Source organism: Adiantum capillus-veneris, chromosome 16, assembly GCF_014529385.1.
Source record: "Adiantum capillus-veneris isolate H3 chromosome 16, ASM1452938v2, whole genome shotgun sequence".
NCBI classification, from domain to species: domain Eukaryota; kingdom Viridiplantae; phylum Streptophyta; class Polypodiopsida; order Polypodiales; family Pteridaceae; genus Adiantum; species Adiantum capillus-veneris.
Window position 1 is genome coordinate 71,925,906 of NC_140946.1, and position 21,440 is coordinate 71,947,345.

Below are 21,440 nucleotides of genomic sequence, written 5' to 3' on the forward strand. Positions count from 1 at the left end.
TTTCCTGCAACCAACGCTTCCTTGTTCTCTTTCTCTCTGCACGCACACGTGCCGCCACCCAAACTCACCCAAACCTAGGTTCGCGAACATCCTCTTTCAATTGGTATCAGAGCTTCGTTCAAATTCCTCGCGAGAAATTCGTCACGAGCAGCTGAGTATTTTAACCTTGCACCCTCGAGAAGCTTTCTCTCCCATTTTAGGAAGTTTTCATCGCGAGAAGTCTCTTCGGCAGGGAAATTTGTGAACAAACAAGTGTTTTTTGTCCATTTTAATTTCAGCATTTACATATCAATTTCAGCGGTGAAAATTGGGCGTTTTGATGTACATAGGTGACCCATGTATCAATTTGTGGTTTGCACCTTGAATTGTGAAAACCCCCAAATTTTTGGGCAAAAATTCGACAATTCAGCGTACTGTAATTTTTTGCAAAAATTTCAGAAATTATTAAATTTTTGAAATATTTCAAAATTTTACAAAATTCGAAGGGGAGCTTCTAGAAGTGTTGAATTACCTCTATGGCACTTGATTTTGCAAAAATCATTGAAATTCAGCAAATTACTAATTTCTGAAATTTTTTACAAAAAAATCAATTTTCTATTCTTGGTGCACAAAAGTGATAATATGGCCTCCTCCTCTTCATATGTGAAAAATCTCTTCAAAATTAAGAGATTCGAAAGCACAGAATTCGACTTGTTAAAAGAGAAAATGCAAGGCATTCTTTTCTTAAAAGATTGCGATGGTGCACTGCAAGATGCAAAACCTGCAACTATGACACATGAGGCATGACTTAATTCAAACAAAAAGGCTATTGTGTATGTAAAAATGGCTGTTGCGGATGAAATTTTGGTAGACCTTAAGGGTCGTACCATTGTCTATGCTGTGTGGGAAAAGCTCAAGGCCACTTATGAAAACAGGACGTCGGTGAACTACGTACATTTGATGCATAAATTGATGCATATGCAATTGGATACTGCAAAGTCTGCAATTGAGCACATTGGTGCTTTTATGGGTGTTCTTTCCCAATTGCACGACTTTGGTTTGCCCGCTTTTGGTGATAAGTTAAAGACCATTTTTTTGCTCATGACCTTGCTTAATTATTGAGAAGTGACTTTAGCATGACATTTATAAAAAATAGGTAGGGCAAACGACAAAACCTATGAACGAGTCACTCGGCCTTCAATTTTAGGACATCAGAAAAGGTAACCACAGGGGCATCCAACGCCCAAAGCACTTCAATAGCCTCATCACCTTCACTTCAAGACCTTCACCTTCAACGTTTTCAGTCAGCATCCATCAACGTTTTCTCCATCAGCATTCGGCCCTTGCACATCAGATTCAGCCCTAGCGTTTTTGCATCAGCATCAATAGCTAAGAATCCCAGTTGTACTTGTAGAGACTTGTACATTAGTTCACTCCACTATCGGGGTGAAGCAGGGCTGCCGCTCTCTCCTACTCTATTTGATATGTATGTGGATGAGGTTTACGACTATATTGAGAGAGAGGGTGATAGAGGTGCACAGTTGGCACGGACATGGATTCCACTATTGTTATATGTTGATGATATTGTGTTGATCTCCGACTCTCCGAAGGGGATGCAACGTTACTTGGATGCTTTGCATAGGTTTGCTCACGACAGTGGTCTGTCTGTCAACCTTGGTAAAACCAAGGTTATGGTATTTAACACCGCAGCACAATGGACCAAGAGATCAGTACCCACATTCACATACCGCCATGAGACGATGGAGTATACAGATGCTTACACCTACCCTAGGATGGTCTTTAGTGGACCAGCATTTTCATTGAGGAGGGCAGCAGACACTAGACTGACTAGAGCACATGCAGCATTGGGTGGATTGGAGAGGATGTGTTCACAGATCAGTTTCAAGAGCCTCGAACGAAGCTCTGGCGTTTTGACACTTTGGTGGCTTCTGCATTGCTCTATGGAGTTCAGATATGGGGGCCTTCATTGGACCATCACGGGAGGTCGGGTCGCATTGATGGATGGGGAGACATGGAGAAGCCTCTAGTCTCTATGATCTCGCGCCTTATTAAAGCCAAGGCTTCAGTACCACATGACATTATTCGAGCAGAGCTAGCTGCCCTCCCACTAGTCGTTGAGGCGCTTACCAGATGTCTCCTTTTACACCACTTGTGGGACCTCCCCAGGGCCCAGAGACTGATATGCCCGCCTAGCACTTGAGTCCTCTCGACATTTAGCTTTGCAGGGAGACACACCATGTTGGTATGGGGAGATGACATCATGGTTTCACGTACATGGGTTCAGCATGGACAGATTGCCCCGTACCAGTACTCATTGGATGCACCCTCTCTGACTCTTACATAGTCCGAATCACCAAGCTCATCCGCCAAGACCTGATGCAACTAGATACTAAGAGGACTTGGATACAATTGGCTCAGGAATTGGGTACGAATATGGCTTTCTATAGAGAGCATCTTCTTCAGCTTGCTAAGAATGGTTTTGTGACGAGGCCCAGATACACGGACATCCATTTATCTCATGGGCTACGATGTGCTATTGGCCAGATGCGCACATCTTCACACCAGCTTCGGATCGAGACTAGTAGATACAGCGGAGTACCAGCAGAGGCCAGGACATGTGCCCTATGTCACATGGAGCCTGAGATAGAGTTGCAATACACATGCCACTACCCAATGTACAATGAGATACGAGGCCGCTTTCATTGCCTGTTCAGAGAGGGCTTTGGACCACTCTCTAGAGTCATGGGGTGTGAGGACCAGAGATGTCTAGGTCTGTTTTTGCTCCAACTGCGCAGACACAGAGAGAGCCTCATGAGAGGAGAGGCTAGCCAGTCTCAGAGACGGATCACAAACTTCTTTAGAGTGGACACTGGGCAGCCAGACGTGCACCTACCACAGCAAAGCTCACATTCTCCTCACACCAAATGTAAGGTGCAACGGAAGTGAATGTTGAACTTTGCTCAAGATGAGTGTTGCAAACTGTGCTCAAGGTTCCTTTTTTTACTTACGGAAGGGAGAGTCTTCCGTTCCTTTAATGAGAGAGTGCAAGTGATCACAAACAAAGTGGATAAACACTGTGAATGAAGGTGCTGAGACTGAGAGATAGAGAGAGAAGAGTACGACACCAGACAAGTTGTCAAACCCTCCTCCAAGGGCCCCTCTCTCGATGGCGAGAGAGGTCTATGCTATTGATTGCACAAATCGGGTACAAGATACTCATGCAAGTCGTGAGGCTATGATCCAATGTGGATCTAAGTTTGGAGACGACGGCGACTACGGGAGCGGCGGCCACATACGGCTGAACTGCTATCTACTGGCTATTGCTTAAACTGCTGAAAACGCTGATTGCTTGTTGTCCAAAACGCTGATTTGATGTTGTCAAAAACGCTGGTTTGGCTGGTTGAAAAACGCAGAGTTTCTGGCCTGAATCGCTGGTTTTTGCTGGCTGAAAAACGCTGGATTGCTGGTCCTTAAAACGCTGAATTGCTTGCTGAAAAACGCTGGTACAGTGGCTGCAAAACGCAGATCTGCTGGCTTCAAAACGCTGATCTGCTGTCCTTGGAAACGCTGGAGTGCTGCCTTTACAACCGCTGGTTAAGGGCTGCTGAAAACGCTGGCTTTAATCTGTTGGAAAAACGCCACGCCGTTAGGGTTCTTGCTTGAGAGAGAGAGAGAGAGAGAGAGAGAGAGAGAGAGATGTCTGCCGCAAGTTGCTTGCCTATGCACTTCTTACTCTCCTGCCAGATTTCACTAGCGCTAGGTTTTCTTTTATATTGCCTTGGCTCATTTGCCCTACCCAATTCCCAACAAAAGTCACTTAAAAATAATAAGTAAAAAATGGCTAAAATAGGGAAAATAGCTTTAATGCACTCGAAAATGCTCCTGGTGGATTCTGATGGTAATGCTGATGATCATGCTATGTGCAACCAGAGGATATGCATCTACTCTAAGTGCCTGGGCATGCACGATCTGCGAACAGACTCACAAAAGTACCAGAACACTTCCTAAGCTAGGCTCACTGAACCCTTGTCATGAAGTAGCTTGTCCACATGCACATAGGGTTAGATGTGCACGTGACATCCCCTCCTTTTTAAAGTGAGGTACTGGTATCGAGCTGCATGGCTTCCTTGTAGTCTACCAACAACTCTGGATAATCTTTTAAAAACTCTTTGTTGACCCACACTGCTTCGTGGGTTCCGCGATCTTTGAACTTCAAAAAATATTGTCTCACTTGCTTCTTTGAACCATGTCGAAACCGATGCAACAACACTTCCTCCGGCTCCACAACTTCTGCTTCATCGATGATCTCGGGCTCTTCTTCTTCCGAAATGTCCTTTGGAGGTGTTCCCTGAAACACTTTCAACCAAGAAACATGGAAAACGTTGTGCATTGACCATGAGTTAGGCAATTGCAATTTCATTGAAACCTCGTTTATCTTTTTAATGACAGGAAATGGACCATACATTCAAAAAGACAACTTTGGACACTTCTTTCCAACTTGCTTAAAACGTTGCTTCATGATTCGTAAATACACCCAATCCCCTTCCTTGATCGAGACATCCTAACGATGCTTATTAACCTTCCATAAATAAGATTCATGAGCCTTGCTTAGCCGAAGCTTTACATTCTCGGAAATCTCATCCAATGACTGACTTTCAGCATTGGCATCAGGCATTTGACTGATCGAGCAAGTCAAAAGTGAGTGGAACGGACGGCCAAAAGCTGCCTCATACGGAGTTCGACCAATGGCAGAGAAAAAAGAGTCATTCAAAATAACATGAACCAATGGGAGATAGAGCTCCCAATGAGATTGTTAATCATGCACATATGACTTTAAAACATCAAAAGCCAGCTAATTGTAAATCTCTCTATGACCATCTGACTGTGGATGAAAAGCCGATGAAAAATTCAACTTAGTGCCAAAATTTTCAAAGAGAGCGCGCCAAAATAGGACGTGAACTTAATATCCCTATTTGAAACAATCGATTTTGGCAAACCATAGAGGGGGTACCAATGCTTTGTGAACAACCGTGCTACATCTTGTGTTGTGACTGTGGCCTTGCAAGGAATTAATATGCAAAACTTGCTAAAACGATCAACAATTGTAAAACATTGAGTGTTCCTTGAATGCAAACTAGGTGGAAGGTTAGTCACAAAATCCATGGAAATATCTTGAAAAGATCCATCGGGAATAAGCTGTGGAAGCAAGAGGCCTTGCTGCTTACCCCGCGGAGCTTTTAACTTTTGATATATAGTGTACTATGTGACATAAAGAAACACATCTTTTCGCATTTTAGGCCAATAAAAGAATCTTTCTATTTTTTCCAAAGTGGTGTTCGTTTCCCTGTGTCCACCCGTGAGAGAATCATGTGCATCATGCAATATGGTTGGCCTGAGAAAGGGCAACACATAGAGGTTGACGAAAATACAACAAACCATCACGAATGAGATAGTTGCTTGGCCCTTGGGAAGCAAGAGCCTGCAACCATTGCTTACCAAACTCGGAATCCGCATATTGATTCTTCATGCTGTCGAAAGACACACCCTGAATAGAAACTGTGGATCTTGACTCAAGAGCCAAAATCTGTCCTTTGCGACTCAACGCATCTGCAAAACAGGGTTAGCTTTTCCAAGCACATACTCAATCAAACCTCCAAATTGCTCAAAAAATTGTGACCACCGTGCTTGGCGATCACTCCAATGTGCACTAGGCATAGACTGGAGCCCCTTGAGGGCTAGGTGATCTGTGCGAACTGTAAACTCTCTACCATACAAAAAATGCTTACAATGCTTAAGAGAGTGAATGACAAACAGAAGTTCTTTATCATAAACTGAATAGTTCTTTTCTGCACTATTGAGCTTCCGACTAAGGAAAGCTACGGGACGACCATGCTACTGAAGCACAGCGCATATGGCAACATTGCTCGCATCCGTCTATACCTCAAAGGGGTCATCCCAAGAGGCAAGGATAAAACACTGTGCTTCTGTCACCGCAACCTTGAGAGCTGCGAAAGCCTCAATGGCTGCTTCGAACAAGTCTACGCGCTGACGTCGAGTCTTTACCCCTTTCAAAACATCAGTCATAGGTACGGCAATGCGTGCAAAATTCTCTATGTGTGAACTATATACTTAACATAAACCAAGAAAAGAACGCACGTCATATGCAGTCTTGGGCAAATCCCAATTACGTACATGTTCCACCTTCGCGAGGTCTAGCTTGACGCCTTCTGCAGAAATAATATAACCCAGATAAGTAACTTCAATGAGAAAAAACTCAAATTTCTTACCTGCAATGTATAACTGACACTCATCCAAACAAGTCAATACCCTTCCCACATTTCTTCATGTTGTTCCCACGATGCAAAAAAAATGAGAATATCATCAAGAAAGATGAACACATACACCAACCATATCGCCGAAACGGCCTACCATGCAACGGTTAAATGTACCCACGGCACCTGTCAATCCAAAAGGCATAACCACATACTCCCATTGCCCTCGCTCTGTGCGAAAAGCGGTCTTGAAGATGTCGCCTTTGAATACCCTTACCTGATGGTATCCACTTTTGAGATCGACCTTACTGAAAACCTTTGCCCCATTGAGCCTATCAAGGATATACTCAATGCGAGGCATCAGAAACTTGTTCTTGACGGTCATCTTATTCAATACCTGTAATCAACACACAAACAAGACGAACCATCCTTCTTGCCGACAAACAAAATAGGAGCAGCAAAATGACTTACACTAGGACGTATGAATCCTCTAGCCACCAACTCCGTGAGTTGCCGCTCTAACTCTTCCTTCTGTGCCTTGCAAACAGTAGGGAGCCTTACTAACAGGCTGTGTCCCCTCCGTAAGCTCGATGCGATGGTCCTCCGGCCGCTCGGATGGGAGACGGGGTGGAAAATCATCGTGCAAAAAGAGATGCTTAAACTTGGTAAACAAAGTTGAATACCTGTCTGGCGCCTGAATGCTCTAGGTAACTTGAGCAGCATAGATGAATGCCGCTTGTGCTCCTCGTCGTAATTCACGCTTTACCTGCACATGAGAAATGAAAGGCAAAGAATGCAGACCCTCCACAGCACGAATGATCATGGGAGAGTCACTCTTGGCATTTAATGTGAGAGTGTTGTCCTCCCAATCAATGAGGGTTATGCTTACGAAACCATCTAATCCCAAAAGCATATCACATCCTGAGAGAGGAGACGCGACAAATTTTCTATGAAAAGCAACTTATTGAACTGTAAACAGCACATCAAGGCATTCTTGCACGATGAGAGAGTCCATACCGGGAGCGAAGCCAGACACCTCAAGAGGAGATGTCAGACTAACCTCTAGGCGGGCTCTCTCTATAAGAGAGGCACTTATCACATCATGCATACTGCCTGGATCAAACAAGATGACAAAATGCTGACCCTTTACATAACCATGACACTTCATGAGAGACTCATCAATGTGTGTCAGAGACATGAGAAGATTCAGTTTGGTTTATTTAAGTGCTTGTGGTTGCTGTGGGTGCCTTATGTTCTTTAGGTGGGGCTGTCTTAAGACGAGCCTTCTTTATGTGACCCTTGACGTGACATTGATAACATCTACCTTCCTTAGCATAAATCACTTGTTCTTCAGCCGTTATGTATCCTCCTATAATTCCTTGTGCGGCTTCTTCATCCAGGGTTAGCTTAGGTTTTGCGGGTGCTTTAGCTTTTCCCTTAGATTCACTTTGAGAGTTCTTTTCCGAAGGATTAGCGGAAGATGGGCTAGAAGAGTTACCATTCTTACCGTTCTTATCATTCTGCGGGTTCTGAGAAGTCTGAGAGGTTCCTTGAGAAGTCTTGTTCTCCTTAGGCTTTCCCTTATTGTGCTTCATTACCTGTGCGAGAGAAATCGCTACCGCCTTGTTGAGATCGATTGGATCAAGCATCTCTACATCAAACTTGATATACTCGTCCAATCCATAAAGGAATGCCTCTTTGTGCTCCGCATCCGATTTGCGTATTTGAGTTTCGAGCTGCAAAACACGATTAGAGAAAGACATAACTAGCATACCATTTTGCTTGAGACCGCGCCAATCGTCCTTCAATCGTGCCAGGTATTGGGGAGGCATAAACCGCGCATTGAGCTTGTCTTGGAAGTCGGCCCAATTGAAAGAAAGGGGCACGCAGTCCTCGGCTTCCTCTAGGTACACGGTCGACTGTACTTCTTGCCATGCGTGGTACCAATTAATGGCATCACCGGCAAGGTACATAGCTGCCGTCAAAACCTTGCTATTTCTTATCTTCTTAGTTATTGCAAAATAAGCATTAAATTGATGCAACCAAGAATGAATAATCGTAGCATCCATCTTACCATCATACTTATTGAACGTGATCTTCTCTGTGACGGGGTTGTTGGAGTCCGAATCTCGGCTTGCGCCACTTGATGAACTACCAACATCTTTGGCCGGCTCGGACGTCGAGGTGAGAACATGGCGGACCAACTCTTGCATGCGGAATTCTCTCAGAGCCTCACGCTTTGCCTATCTTTCTTCGGCCACCAAGTGCGCTTGCTCACGCTCACGCTCCATGGCTTCTTGTCGTTCTGCTTTTCTTTCTGATAGTGCCATCCCAACGGGATTCGCTTCTTGCTGTTGTGCCATCATGTCCATCATCGACTTGACCAAAGCCTCCATAGGATTTGATGCAAACCATGGCGTAGATGGGGAAGGGGGAGGGTCAGAAAAACCTCCTGGTAAGGAAAATTCTTCTTCACCTTCTTCATGCCCATCACCTTCATGCAAAGTATCCATTCAGCTTCGGGTGATGACCATCCATTGAAGTCTTGGGTTCTTAAGTTCACGAGGAACTTGGGTCCTTTGTGTCTTGGTTCTTGAGTTCTTGAGATTCTTGAGGGTCTTGAGGTTCTTCTTTAGCTTGCAATCTGTGTTAGAGAAGGATCTTCTCTTCACCCGAGTTCTGCTCTTTTCCGTGGGCGCACCCCTTAACGGCCTTGCGCTCACACCAAGGCTGCTTTTTCCCACCTCACGTCGATTGGCCGGCCGCTAAGTGCACGGTCCGCTCTCAATGAGTGAAAAGAGGCACAAGGGGAGGTTGGACAAGCCCTTCTTTCTTGGGTTTCCTATCACTCTTCAAAAACACGATTAAGAATCGACACGCCCAAGAGGTCTTGGGTTACGTACGACCGCAATAAGCAAAAAAAATTATGTGGTTCTTTCCTTGAGTGATAGAGAACACTATCAAAGCTCTGATACCAATGTAAGGTGCAGCGGAAGTGAATGTTGAACTTTGCTCAAGATAGTGCTCCGAACTGTGCTCAAGGTTCCTTTTTTACTTACGGAAGGGAGAGCCTTCCGTTCCTTTAATGAGAGAGTGCAAGTGATCACAAACAAAGTGGATAAACACTGTGAATGAAGGTGCTGAGACTGAGAGATAGAGAGAAAAGAATACGACACCAGACAAGTTGTCAAACCCTCCTCCAAGGGCCCCTCTCTCGATGGCGAGAGAGATCTATGCTATTGATTGCTCAAATCGGGTACAAGATACTGATGCAAGTCGTGAGGCTATGATGCACTGTGGATCTAAGTTTGGAGACAACGGCGACGACGTACGGCTGAACTGCTATCTGCTGGCTGTTGCTTTAACTACTGAAAACGTTGATTGCTTGCTGTCAAAAACGCTGGTTTGGCTGGTTGAAAAACGCTGAGTTTCTGGACTGAATCGCTGGTTTTTGCTGGCTGAAAAATGCTGGATTGCTGGTCCTTAAAACGCTGAATTCCTTGCTGAAAAACGCGGGTACAATGGCTGCAAAACGCAGATCTGCTGGGCTTCAAAACGCTGATCTGCTGTCCTTGGAAACGCTGAAGTGCTGCCTTTACAACCATTGGTCAAGGGCTGCTGAAAACGCTGGCTTTAATCTGTTGGAAAAACGCCAGGCCTTTAGGGTTCTTGCTTGTGAGAGAGAGAGAGAGAGAGAGAGAGATGCCTGCCGCAAGTTACTTGCCTGTGCACTTCTTCCTCTTCTGCCAGATTTCACTAGCGCTAGGTTTTCTTTTATATTGCCTTGGCTCATTTGCCCTACCCAGTTCCCAACAAAAGTCACTTACAAATAATAAGTGAAAAATGGCTAAAATAGGGAAAATAGGTTTAATGCACTGGAAAATGCTCCTGATGGATTCTGATGGTAATGCTGATGATCATGCTGTGTGCAACCAGAGGATATGCATCTACTCTAAGTGCCTAGGCATGCACGGTCTACAAACAGACTCACAAAGTGCCAGAACACTTCCTAAGCTAGGCTAACTGAACCTTGTCATGAAGTAGCTTGTCCACATGCACATAGGGTTATATGTGCACGTGACACCAAAGGCACGTTGATCGATCGAGCGACCGAGCTAGGGAGATCTAGAGTCTAGACGCCCACGACTACGGAGGACTACACAGCATCGACGGAGGCTACATCAAAAGATTCGGATCACTTTGGCCCGACATGTACAACACCCAATCAGACTATTGATCATGGAGGAGATTGATGAGATCCGCCAGCGGTTTAGCTCTTTTGAGGATTGTACATCCTGCTCATCTTGTATCAGCCTTTGTATCAGCTCTAACCCATTATGTTCCCACACGCACACCCACATTGTGTTGTATTAGCCCCCAGTCACTACTTTCACCCCCCCCTACTCATATCCTACACAGTTTCAACTAGCTGCTTAGTTCACATCTAGCAGTTAAGATTTTAGTTTTTCACTATACTTCATTCTATTTTTGTGCCCAAACATTGTATTAGATCCACCAAGATTGTATCAGTTTGGTCTCATAGGTCATTTTGGCCTTTTGAAGACGTTTAATATACCATTTCATTTCTCTCTCTCTCTCTCTCTCTCTCTCTCTCTCTCTCTCTCTCTCTCTCTCTCTCTCACACACACACACACACACACACAAAATTACTCTCTTGCTAACTTAAGATTGAATTACAAATCACAAGACAATAATACAAGAAGTCAATTTGTGGTCAACTCAAGACAATTTCATCATTTATACATCTCAAATAGAACATGGCAACCCAAAAATGCAGAATTCTCACAATGGCCTTTTGGCCTCCAATAGAGATTTGACCTCGTTGTCACCCAAACTAGATTGATGAATGAACATGTTGTGGTGTATGTCCATTCCAAACACTCTCAAGTAGATGTAATAGAATTGTTTGCAAGCCACAAATCTAAAGCAAGTACTTGCTGGCAACAGAGCAAGGGGGCCCTTGAGGGTGGTTGGGATCCAGCATGCGGTGTCGTCTCTCTTTCTCCCTCTCTGCCTCTCTCTTTCGTTGTGTCCAGTTCTCTCAAGGGAAGTAATGGAACCTTGTGTTTGTGCAAAGTACTAGATCCGAGTTAAAATCCTTAAACCCTTCTACTGCACCACACAGAAAGAGCTGTGGAGGACAAGGCTGCAATAGCTGAGGGCAAGCTCCGGAACACGGTGGCTATGTGATTGGAGCCATTGAGAAGGGGAAAAGATTTGGACTCACACAACAAGTGCTTTACAATCCGATCGGAGCCTAGGGCACAACAGTGCCTTGTTATGGGAGAGCTGTTTCACACACCCGTCTCTTCGAAGCAACTTTTGTCATCAATAGGAGGGGCAGACAATGAAGAGGCTCAAGTTGGGGGTAACAAACGGGTAGGGCTGAGGCTGGAAACAGTGGGTTGTGGCATGCCGGTTATCAAAAGGCAGCAAGGAGTTGTGGAGACAGGGCTGTAGTGGCTAAGGGAAAGCCCCAAGACGGGGTGGCGATGCGATTGGAGCCATCAACAAGGGAAAGCAAATCCATGAGTTTTGATGAGATTTGCACTTGCACAACAAGTGCTTTATGAAGCAAGAGATGTTAACCAGCAGAAGCAATGGCACAATCGTCAGGATGGAGGCATAGTAACAAGGAATGGCCGTTTTCAGGTCTCCGTTCCCCGTTCCCGTTCCAAGTTCCCGTTCCGAATCCCCGTTCCGTGTTTCAAACGTGAGTACCCGTAACAGGGAATGGCATTTTGTTCCGCGTTCCCGTTCCGGTTTCCCGTTCCTGGTAACTATGGATGGAGGCACTGTTGCAACCACAGCACAAGGCTACAAGCAATGGACCTCACATAAACAGCCAGAACTTGCGGGTGCTGCAGTTCATTAAAAGCGAGCGACCAGGAAGAGTATGAATCGGCGAGGATGAGTCCACGGTTCATACATCCAGGACCAGCATCCATTATTTGTTGCAATAGGATGAGGCCACAAGCCAAGAAGCTTGTGACAAGCAGCCATTATCTGTCGCAATGGGATGAGGCCACAAGCCAAGAAGCTTGTGACAAGCAACCATTACCTGTTGCAATGGGATGAGGCCACAAGCCAGGAAGATTGTGGCCACTCTACCATCAATGTTAATGCTGAGATAACTAGTGAATTTTCAAGCACAAGGAAGGCGGGGATGGAATTCAAAAGAGAAGATAAAGTAATGGCTGCCACTAATGCACTTATGTGTGTGTGTTTAAATCCTTACAGAATCGTGTCTCAGCCTGTTAGAGAGTCAAAGTGAGAGTCAACAGTAAAACAATGTAACCAATCAATGTGGTTTGTTTCCAGTGGATGCGAAGCAAAGACTACCCTCTAGATGCACTTGTCTGTAAGGGGGGTAGAAGGTAAGGGGAGTAGCACTGTAGAGTAGGAAACTTTGATTCTTATGTCAAGCGCATCATTGAACACAGAGACCGGAGCACGAGAAGAGAACATGATGGAGATTCCATTAGACATGATCAACACGATGATGGAGATCGCGATAGAAATGATGGAAATGAGAGAAGGAATGAAAGACGAAGAGACCATAACTAAGGATCACAATGGAAATGATCCATATGAGAGGGTATGAAAAAACGAACAAACCATGATTGAAGGGATGAATATAGAAGGAATAATAGCCACAAGGATGGTGATCTAAGAACTAACTGAGAGCAGGGATGGCGAAGGACTCACAAAGAGCGTCATGATCGCAAGGATAGATATAATGATGGAGATCGCGATAGAAATGATGGAAATGAGAGAAAGAATGAAAGACGAAGAGACCATAACTAAGGATCACAATAGAAATGATCCATATGAGAGAGGGTATGAAAGACAAACAAACCATGATTGAAGGGATGAATATAGAAGGAATCATAGCCACAAGGATGGTGATCTAAGAACTAACTGAGAGCAGGGATGGCGAAGGACTCACAAAGAGAGTCATGATCGCAAGGATAGATACAATGGATATGCTGGCCATAATGATGAGGATGAACGTAGAGACCAGAGCAGGAGAAGAGATGATGATGGAGATCCGGAAGACATAATCGAGACAATGATGGAGATCGCTATAGAAACGATTGACATGAAGAAGGTATGACAAACAAAGAGACCACGACTGAGATGATCGTCAATAGAAATGATGAACATGAAAGGAGGTATGAAAGACAAAGAGACCATGACTGAGAGGATAAATATAGAAGGGATCATAACCATAGGGATGGTGATCGAAGGAATCACTGAGACCATGACTAGGAGGATCGCGATAGAAATGATCGACATGCAAGAAGGTATGGAAGACGAAGAGACCATGACACAGAGGATGAATATAAAAGGGATTGTAGCCACAGGGATGAAAGGGCTCAAAGAGAGCATGATGATCGTAGGGATAGACAATGATACACATGCTCGCAGTAATGACAATGATGAACGCAAAGACCAGAGCAAAAGAAGAGATGATGGTGGAGATAAGGCAGACATGATTGACACAATGATGGAGATTAATTGATGTGAGAGAACGTTTGAAATATGAAGAGACCATGACTGAGAGGATCGCGATCGAAATGATCAGCATGAGAGAAGGTATGAAAGACGAAGAGACCATGACAGAAAGGATGAATATAGAAGGGATCGTAGATAGTGATCGAAGGACTTACTGAGAGCAAGAATGGTGATCAAAGGACTCACAAAGAGCATGATGATTGCAGGGATAGAACATTGGAAATGGTGGAAAATAATGATGATGATGAATGCAGAGACCAGAGCACGAGAAGCCGATACATGAGTGAATGCGACAGTCGACACAATGGCAAAAGATCACGATGGAGATCGCAGTATACATGATCGACATTTTGGAAAGCTTTAAGATAATGAATTCCTCCCGATGCATTGTAAATCCAAAAAAAAAGGGTGACCCTCCTATACTGGAGGAGAAGCAAACACAACCCTTCAACATTGAAGGAGAAGCATAACGAGACCTTCAACACTGGAAGAGGAAACAAGTACATGGGGGAATAATACCTTCCCTACGGTTTATGATATTTAGGTGACACCTCCCCACCATACTTGCGTATGGTTTTTTTGTTTTCTGCAAACACAGCATGCGAGCACATAATGCATTGATCATGATTTTCTTAACCCATGTCTGTACAATTTTTACTATTGTCGACGTCTACTAGCTTGTAATTTTCAACAAAGGGAGAGAAATCCCATGCGAGAGACACAGTGGCGGAGTTCCACCCCCCAAAGAGCACTCGCCCCAAAACCCTGGTGCCTCTTTCAGGATTTCTTTATATTGCTTCCACAACGTGTCTAGGGGCTCTACTCTGCTTCCTCAACATTGGAATGCCAAAGAGTAGCTCCGCCAGGTACATATTTAAAGGCCTTGGGCCTAAAAGCATCTCACATGCAAAGCTATGGCTCCCAAAAGCAACAAACACCAAAAGCTAGCGCGAGTTCTCCTCAGCGCAAAACGCAGGCACGTCTGTACACTTCTGCCCTGCCAGCACTCTTCCGCATTTTACGAGATTTCTATACGGCCTGGCCACGTTAGCAATTTGCACAAATCTAGGAGTTATTGCTCTTATAGGGTTTATGCCCTTCAGCCATAATCTGCAAGTTGGTCCTCCAGGTCATGGAAGTTCTGAACTGCTTTGACACAAATCCGATATATACTGACTGCCCAACCACTGTAGAAAATCTGACCCCAACAGCATAGCCACCATGATCCATCATATCGTATGCCAAAAAGAAACGACTAAAGGCAAGGGGAAGAATCAATAAAGCAATCCCAAAATGAGCACCAATCACACTCTAGCACAACTCTCTCAACATTGCCTCTAAATGTGGAAACATAACCATCATGCATGCTACTGAACTCTCAAAGAGAGAGAGAAACTGCTGACCCTTACATCTCACCAAACCCATCCCACCCACCACAAACTCCAAACCTTTGGTGAGCTCACAATCCAAGATGCATCAAACTTTCAGCTTGTCCCACAAAGGAACGAGTGAGCGTGAAGGCTAATGGGGAAAGGTGGTGGCAGAAATTGGCTACAAGACAACAGCTGGTTTCTGGAGAATTGAGATGCAAGGCAGATCTTCATGATGAGCGCTATTACCATAGCTAGAGTCTAGACTCCCAAAACATGGTCCACCAAATACAACTAACTGCATACTATCTAGCCATATCATTCAACATCCGTTTCACAATTATCATTCTAGACAAGTTTGTAGTGGTTGATTTTGATTCACCGGTAATTTTGCAAGTCTTGGTCTGTATAAAGATAACTAATCAAATAACCAGCATAATTGCTAGAGGATTTTCCAAAGTGTGCAGTAGAAATAAAGCTCTTTGCTCTTAGTGAGCACCCCATGACAAAAAAAAAAAAATCCAAGCACGGAATGTTGCTAGAACCATCAATGCCACGGCTATACATCGGCAATGTCATAGTGATTGGTTTTGATTTGCGTGCAAGTCCTCAGATGGACACAAACATTACATCAAATCACCAACACAACTGCTAGAAGCAGTTTCCAAACAGTATCCTCACCCCATAAGGAAAAAAATCCAAACACCATGGATTTTAATAACTATTTTTTCACTGAACATACATACTTATGCTCATTGTGAAATTTATTGCGTAGAAAATTCAGCCATTTCAAACAATAAAAAGATTCTTCGAATAATTTTCTTATGATACCATGAAATTAAAATCATGACCTCCTGTATTCAAACACTGAGTCTACCTTGGTCATATTTTGCCTTATCTTCCTCAGAGTCTAGATGCAAAGGTTGTACTCACTAGCACCTTACACTACAAGGAGAATGTCTGAGGAAAGTTGCCAAAAAAAGTCAGCATTTGACTCGCTCTTACTCTCGGCTTGCGTGAGTAGGGGAAGTCCTTGGCAGCATACACTCCAACTCCGTCCAGACCCTCTTTGAACTCGATTCCATATGCTCGTAAGCTGCGAACATATCCCATCTCATAAAAGGCAGGATCGATATCTAACAGCTGCAAAAACCATCTGTTAATTTTCACAAGTTGGACTAAGCCACACAAAGCATGTTCTGCTTGTTTCCGACCCTAACATGAACACACATGCAAATGGAAAAGAAAAACACACTCAAAGACAAACTTGCAACACTATCAACACGTAAACCTGAGCACACGAGGTGTGATGATAGATGCTTTCTTGTTGAATTTGGAAGTACATCAGGTTAACATGATGTGCATCCTAAGACATATTGAGAAATGAGAAGTAGCATACGTTTTCCTGGTTTGAACGTGCAGGCCTTTCCGCAACTTGGGCATTTGAAGCCATAGCCATAACCAGCAATCTCTGCAGTAAGAGAATGAACAAAGTGCAGAGAAAACATGAAAAATATTCAGAAGGAGTGTGGAAGCAGTAAACCCTCGCTGAACCTGTCTTGGAAGAGGCGTGATGTTGCGGGTGATGGGCACCACCCTCTTCATTCTAGCTACAGAAAGGACATGCTCTGTGTCTCCAGCGCCCACCAGACGATGCTGAGTGCTCGCCATTACGTTCATGCCTTGCCTCATCTACTTCCTTACTATGAACGCTGGTTATTGAGCTCCATATCCTGTTTCAGTAAACGGTATTTATTTTGTAAATAATTGTATTAGCATAGGTAGTCAATGGTGATTGTGTTATAGATTTGCATTGCTGTGTGTATATGTACTTGTGCTTCTAAAGTATATAGTCTCACCCAACCCAATCAGGTCTCACCCAACCCAATCAGCTGCTTTCTCCAATCGCCATTTCTACATAGTATTGATGACGAGTCCATACCAAAATAGAACAACTCTAGCTAGAGCATATCACGAGGCCAGTATGTTGCCGCAATCTTGGCAGCACGACAAATTATGGGGTATCTAGTGAGATACCCTCAAAAAAGTGAAGCGAAACGTGACTGAAAATGACATGCGGAGAGAGAGAGAGAGAGAGAGAGAGAGAGAGAGAGAGAGAGAGAAAGAGGGGGAGACAAGCCACGTGTGAGAACGTCGTTGATGCGAAGGATAATTTTTGCGCGTAGCTTCAGGATGGCGCGTGGAGAGAGAGAGAGAGAGAGAGAGAGAGAGAGAGAGAGAGAGACGCGGGCGGGAGTGGAATGCAGGGTCGGCGCAAGGATGTATAGTTGCAGCGCAGCCAGTGGTAGTCGAGGTGAGCTGCAAGCAGAACGAAACGATTGCAAAGGCGTGGTACTCAGGGGCTGAGTCGCTCTCGGTCTCCCATCTCCCTGCGGCAGGTTGCAGGTCAAATGCAGGGTAGCTCTCAGCATAAGTGTGCAGGGAAAGAAGGTTGTCATCTGCCGATTGGAACCAGGACAGAGAGGGAGATGGCGTTGTGCAGGGCATTGGGGAGAAGTTCGCAACAGACAGAGAGGCCAATGCGTTTTATTTTCACACGCCAATGCGTCTCTCTCTCTCTCTCTCTCTCTCTCTCTCTCTCTCTCTCTCTCTCTCTCTCTCTCTCTCTCTCTCTCTCTCTCTCTCTCTCTCTCTCTCTGCATAGGTGACGGGACACAACAGGGAAGGCTACGATGACAAGGGGTTGGCCTGCGAGGAGAAGGGTGTCGTGGACGAAGCGATGGAGCATCTCTCGTTGCATCTAAGTGACGGAGGATGCGAGCTATCTGCTGATGTGGGAGGCAGCCAGGGACGAATCTGCGGATCGCAAGGCTGCTAGGCATTGTGCAAGAGGCACAGACGGCAGGCAGAGGAAGAGGAGCACACAAGGCAGCGTATTTTGCAGTGTGCCTCTGTGGCGAACCCCGAGGGGTGACAAGCAAAGGGGGACGTTGCTCCACGATCCAGCGTGTGCATCAACTCCATCCGAGAGGCTACTGTCGGAAGTTAAAGTATTGAAGGAATCTCCTTAACAAATTAATTAATGAAAGTCAATTTAGACCGCGTAGGCGTGCCCAATTTTGGATTCAATAGTTTTGAGGGAATCATTGGGAGATGCCATTTGCAAAACTAAAGCAAAAGGATTAGAGTGGGAAAGGAAAGGGACGTTTTTTAAAATTTTAGGCCAGTAGGTACTAGGTAGCAACCCATTCCATTTCTATCAGAATCTAGTGAGATCCTTGGGCGATGGGAAAAGGGAAAGACTTTGTGTGGAAAAGGGAAAGATTTTTATTTCTTTAATTGGAAAGGTACTAAGGATTGAAATGTGCTTCAGTGTTAAGGAAGCGCAGATATTTTGCCTGTGTCTCTGAGTTTCGACGTATGCAGATGGGGACACGACAGCAGGTGAGTCAGTGCAGGCCTGGCATCCTGTGTGTGTGTGTGAGAGAGAGAGAGCGTGCGTGGAAACAGTAATAGGTACAAAGGGTGCATGGGGCTATTGCTCGAGCAACAGCATGCAGGAAGCGCGCAGAGGTGGATCATGGGGCTCTGGAGCGAGTGGCAGAACGTGAGGAGCACAGCTAGAATCATGAGCAGGGCAGAAGACAAAGTTGTGGAACATGAAGAGTTGGGATTCTCTCTCTCTCTCTCTCTCTCTCTCTCTCTCTCTCTCTCTCTCTCTCTCTCTCTCTCTCTCTCGTCAGAAATGGACCATTGCTATGGGGTTGCAAGTGGCCATGCGCGTCCGCGCATGGTGCTCGATGCAAACAGAGCTCAAGAGTATGCAAACAGAGCTCTGTGGGGACAACGAAGTGTTGAGAGCTTGGGACGTGCAGAGGCGTTGTCTGTAGCAGGAGAGGGAATTGAGGTTGTCGCATAGCGGGATACGGCATGGAGGTGCTGGACACAGGCAGATGCAAGTGTTGAGGGCCGGCGACGGCATAGGGTGAATTTGACAGGGAGGGGACGACAAAGCGAACGGAGGTCGCAGAGGGGGCAACAGATTCGAAGATGGCGTTTAATTTTTGGCATCTTTGTGAGATTCCATCTAATAAGTCGCCCTGACCGAGTAAGTGACTCTTTTGTAGGTATTATAGTAGTATGCCTAAAGGAAGGTTACCTAGGTATGTGGCCAACATCAATATTTAGAACAATTCCACAAACAATGTTAGCCATATATTTAACCACAAATATGATTTAATAAAACTAGACTTTTTCGTTCACCAAAATGTGATTATAAGTGTGATCGACATACTTAGTGCAGAATATTCGGCTCACTAAAATGCGGTTATAAGTGAGATTGAGGTACCACACGCCCCCAAAATTATTGTTTGTGGAATTCTTCTAAATATTTTGTGTTATGAGAATAAGTTTTGTAAAATATGGATCCAATCCTTCTTTAAATCTTTCTTATTACCTTCTTTCTAGCAAGGTTATATCTACTTGTGTGTGTGTGTGTGTGTGTGTGTGAGAGAGAGAGTGTGAAATAGGGAAAGGGGTCAACAAAAGTGCCCTGGAACATTAAGGAGTTCCTATGATGCCAGATGGCCCACATAGTCCAAAATCTGACCCAGGTGAAGAAGACCGCAAACTGAGATTGTGGTGACCGAAGCACCCCAAAAAGCCAAAATCGTCTGTGAAAAGAGCCGGAAGGAAAACGTAGTCGAAGAGCAGCCGACACTTGCCGAATGAAGGCTCTGGAGTGACGACAACACCACAACAAGTGTGGCATGGTCTCCTCAACTTCAAGGCATCTGAGGCAGCGGGAAGGCGCAATATGCCGAGCATGCAACACACTGCCAACAGGTAGAGCTCCCACCAAGCACCACCACAAGAAAACATGTTCCTTCAAAGGCAGATGACTCTGCCAAATGCGAGACAATGCGTGTTGCCACCACCAGGGAGACTCGGAAAGCGACCACAACTGATTACCCCGATGCACAATCCATACATCAGACTGAAGGATGGCATAGACATTGGCAGCTGAGATGCAATCCATTTAGTAGTAGCCGGATTCCAATCAAAGAAGCGAGAGTCTTCATCCAGTGGAGGAATGGGCGAATGAGCAGCAAGCATGTTTTGAATCTCCCACCAGAGAGGAGAATAGTGAAGACCTAACCGAAAGCGGGAGACGGCATCAGCAAAAGAAAGAACATAACCCGAGTCATCAACCACCTGATACACCTGACAGATTCCTTTTTGGGAAAGAAAATACGCTTGGCGAGGAGACCGTTGAACCAAAGTTGAAGCAAAAACCCTGCTCCAATGCAGACTCTCCAAGCGAAGAGAGTTAGCCCCAGAGGATTGTCGACCATCCCGTATATCACGCCACAAACAAAAAGTTGGCTATTGGCAAGCTTATGACATTGGATGCTTGTAGTAGCAAGAATATAAAGAGTTCTAAACTAAGATCCATGAGCTACAACAAGAGCTCCTTTCAAGACCCCGTAAAAACTATCACCAAAAGTGACATGATGCATTAACATCATTTAATTGTCTCATAGGGATAAGCAAACTCTTTATATGTTTCAAAATATGTTTCACATTCATGAGAGTAAATGGAGAATTATTAGCAAACTTTGAATGCACTTGACCAACTCCACCCATGCCCCCAATCGCACAATCCTTCATATAAGCACCATAAGTAGAAAACTACTCATAATGTAGAGCCACTTGACATGATGCTCTTTATTCTATTATCCAATTTTTAATAAAGGCACAACAAGTCTTGGCAATCAAGAAAATGTTCTCAAAGCCAAAGATAAATAGCACATCATCATCGTCTCCAAATTCAATAATTTAAATAAAAATTTCCTCTATTTTCATGCCAATTTTCTTCTCTTATCTTTCCCTTATTCTGCTCCTTACAAGTCTTTAGGGTTTTTTTTCCACTCATAATAATCCTTGTTCATATGGAATTTCTTACTTTAGTGAAAGCATTCAACGTTCTCGCAAGTACAAGACTTTCTTGTTGACTTACCTCTCTTGAGACAAATTTCTTGAAATAAAGCCTCCTCTAAACAAAAATGCCTTGCCAACTTTAGAGTTTCCAGCATTTGTATGATGCATATCTTGAGTGAGTAAAGAATTAGCATTATCTCTCCAACATCTATGGTATTACTACTAGTTGTCATTTTGAAAGTCTCTAAACTCTTCAACAAGGTGGTGGTACACAAAAACATTTCTTTAAATGGAACTATAATTGAAGCCCATTGTGCTTGTAACTCACAAATGCTTGCATTAAATTTATTCAAGTGAT

At 44.5% G+C, this 21,440-nt stretch overlaps 1 protein-coding gene across 2 annotated transcripts in view; it reads right to left on the minus strand.

The window, feature by feature from the left end:
* LOC147439263 (protein PLASTID TRANSCRIPTIONALLY ACTIVE 14-like) overlaps positions 1–16,959 on the minus strand; it is a 32,224-nt gene extending 15,265 nt beyond the window's left edge. Inside the window, exons 1-3 of one of the 2 annotated variants that reach the window (XM_086485136.1) lie at positions 16,736–16,959; positions 16,581–16,652; positions 16,187–16,324 (exon numbers count right to left, since the gene is read on the minus strand). In XM_086485136.1, the coding sequence (XP_086341262.1) occupies positions 16,187–16,324; positions 16,581–16,652; positions 16,736–16,873 (348 nt within the window). In that variant the 5' untranslated portion in view covers positions 16,874–16,959. The remainder of the gene's footprint in view (positions 1–16,186; positions 16,325–16,580; positions 16,653–16,735) is intronic. The other variant, XM_086485135.1, reaches the window with a different exon arrangement.
* Between the last annotated feature and the right edge of the window lie 4,481 nt (positions 16,960–21,440).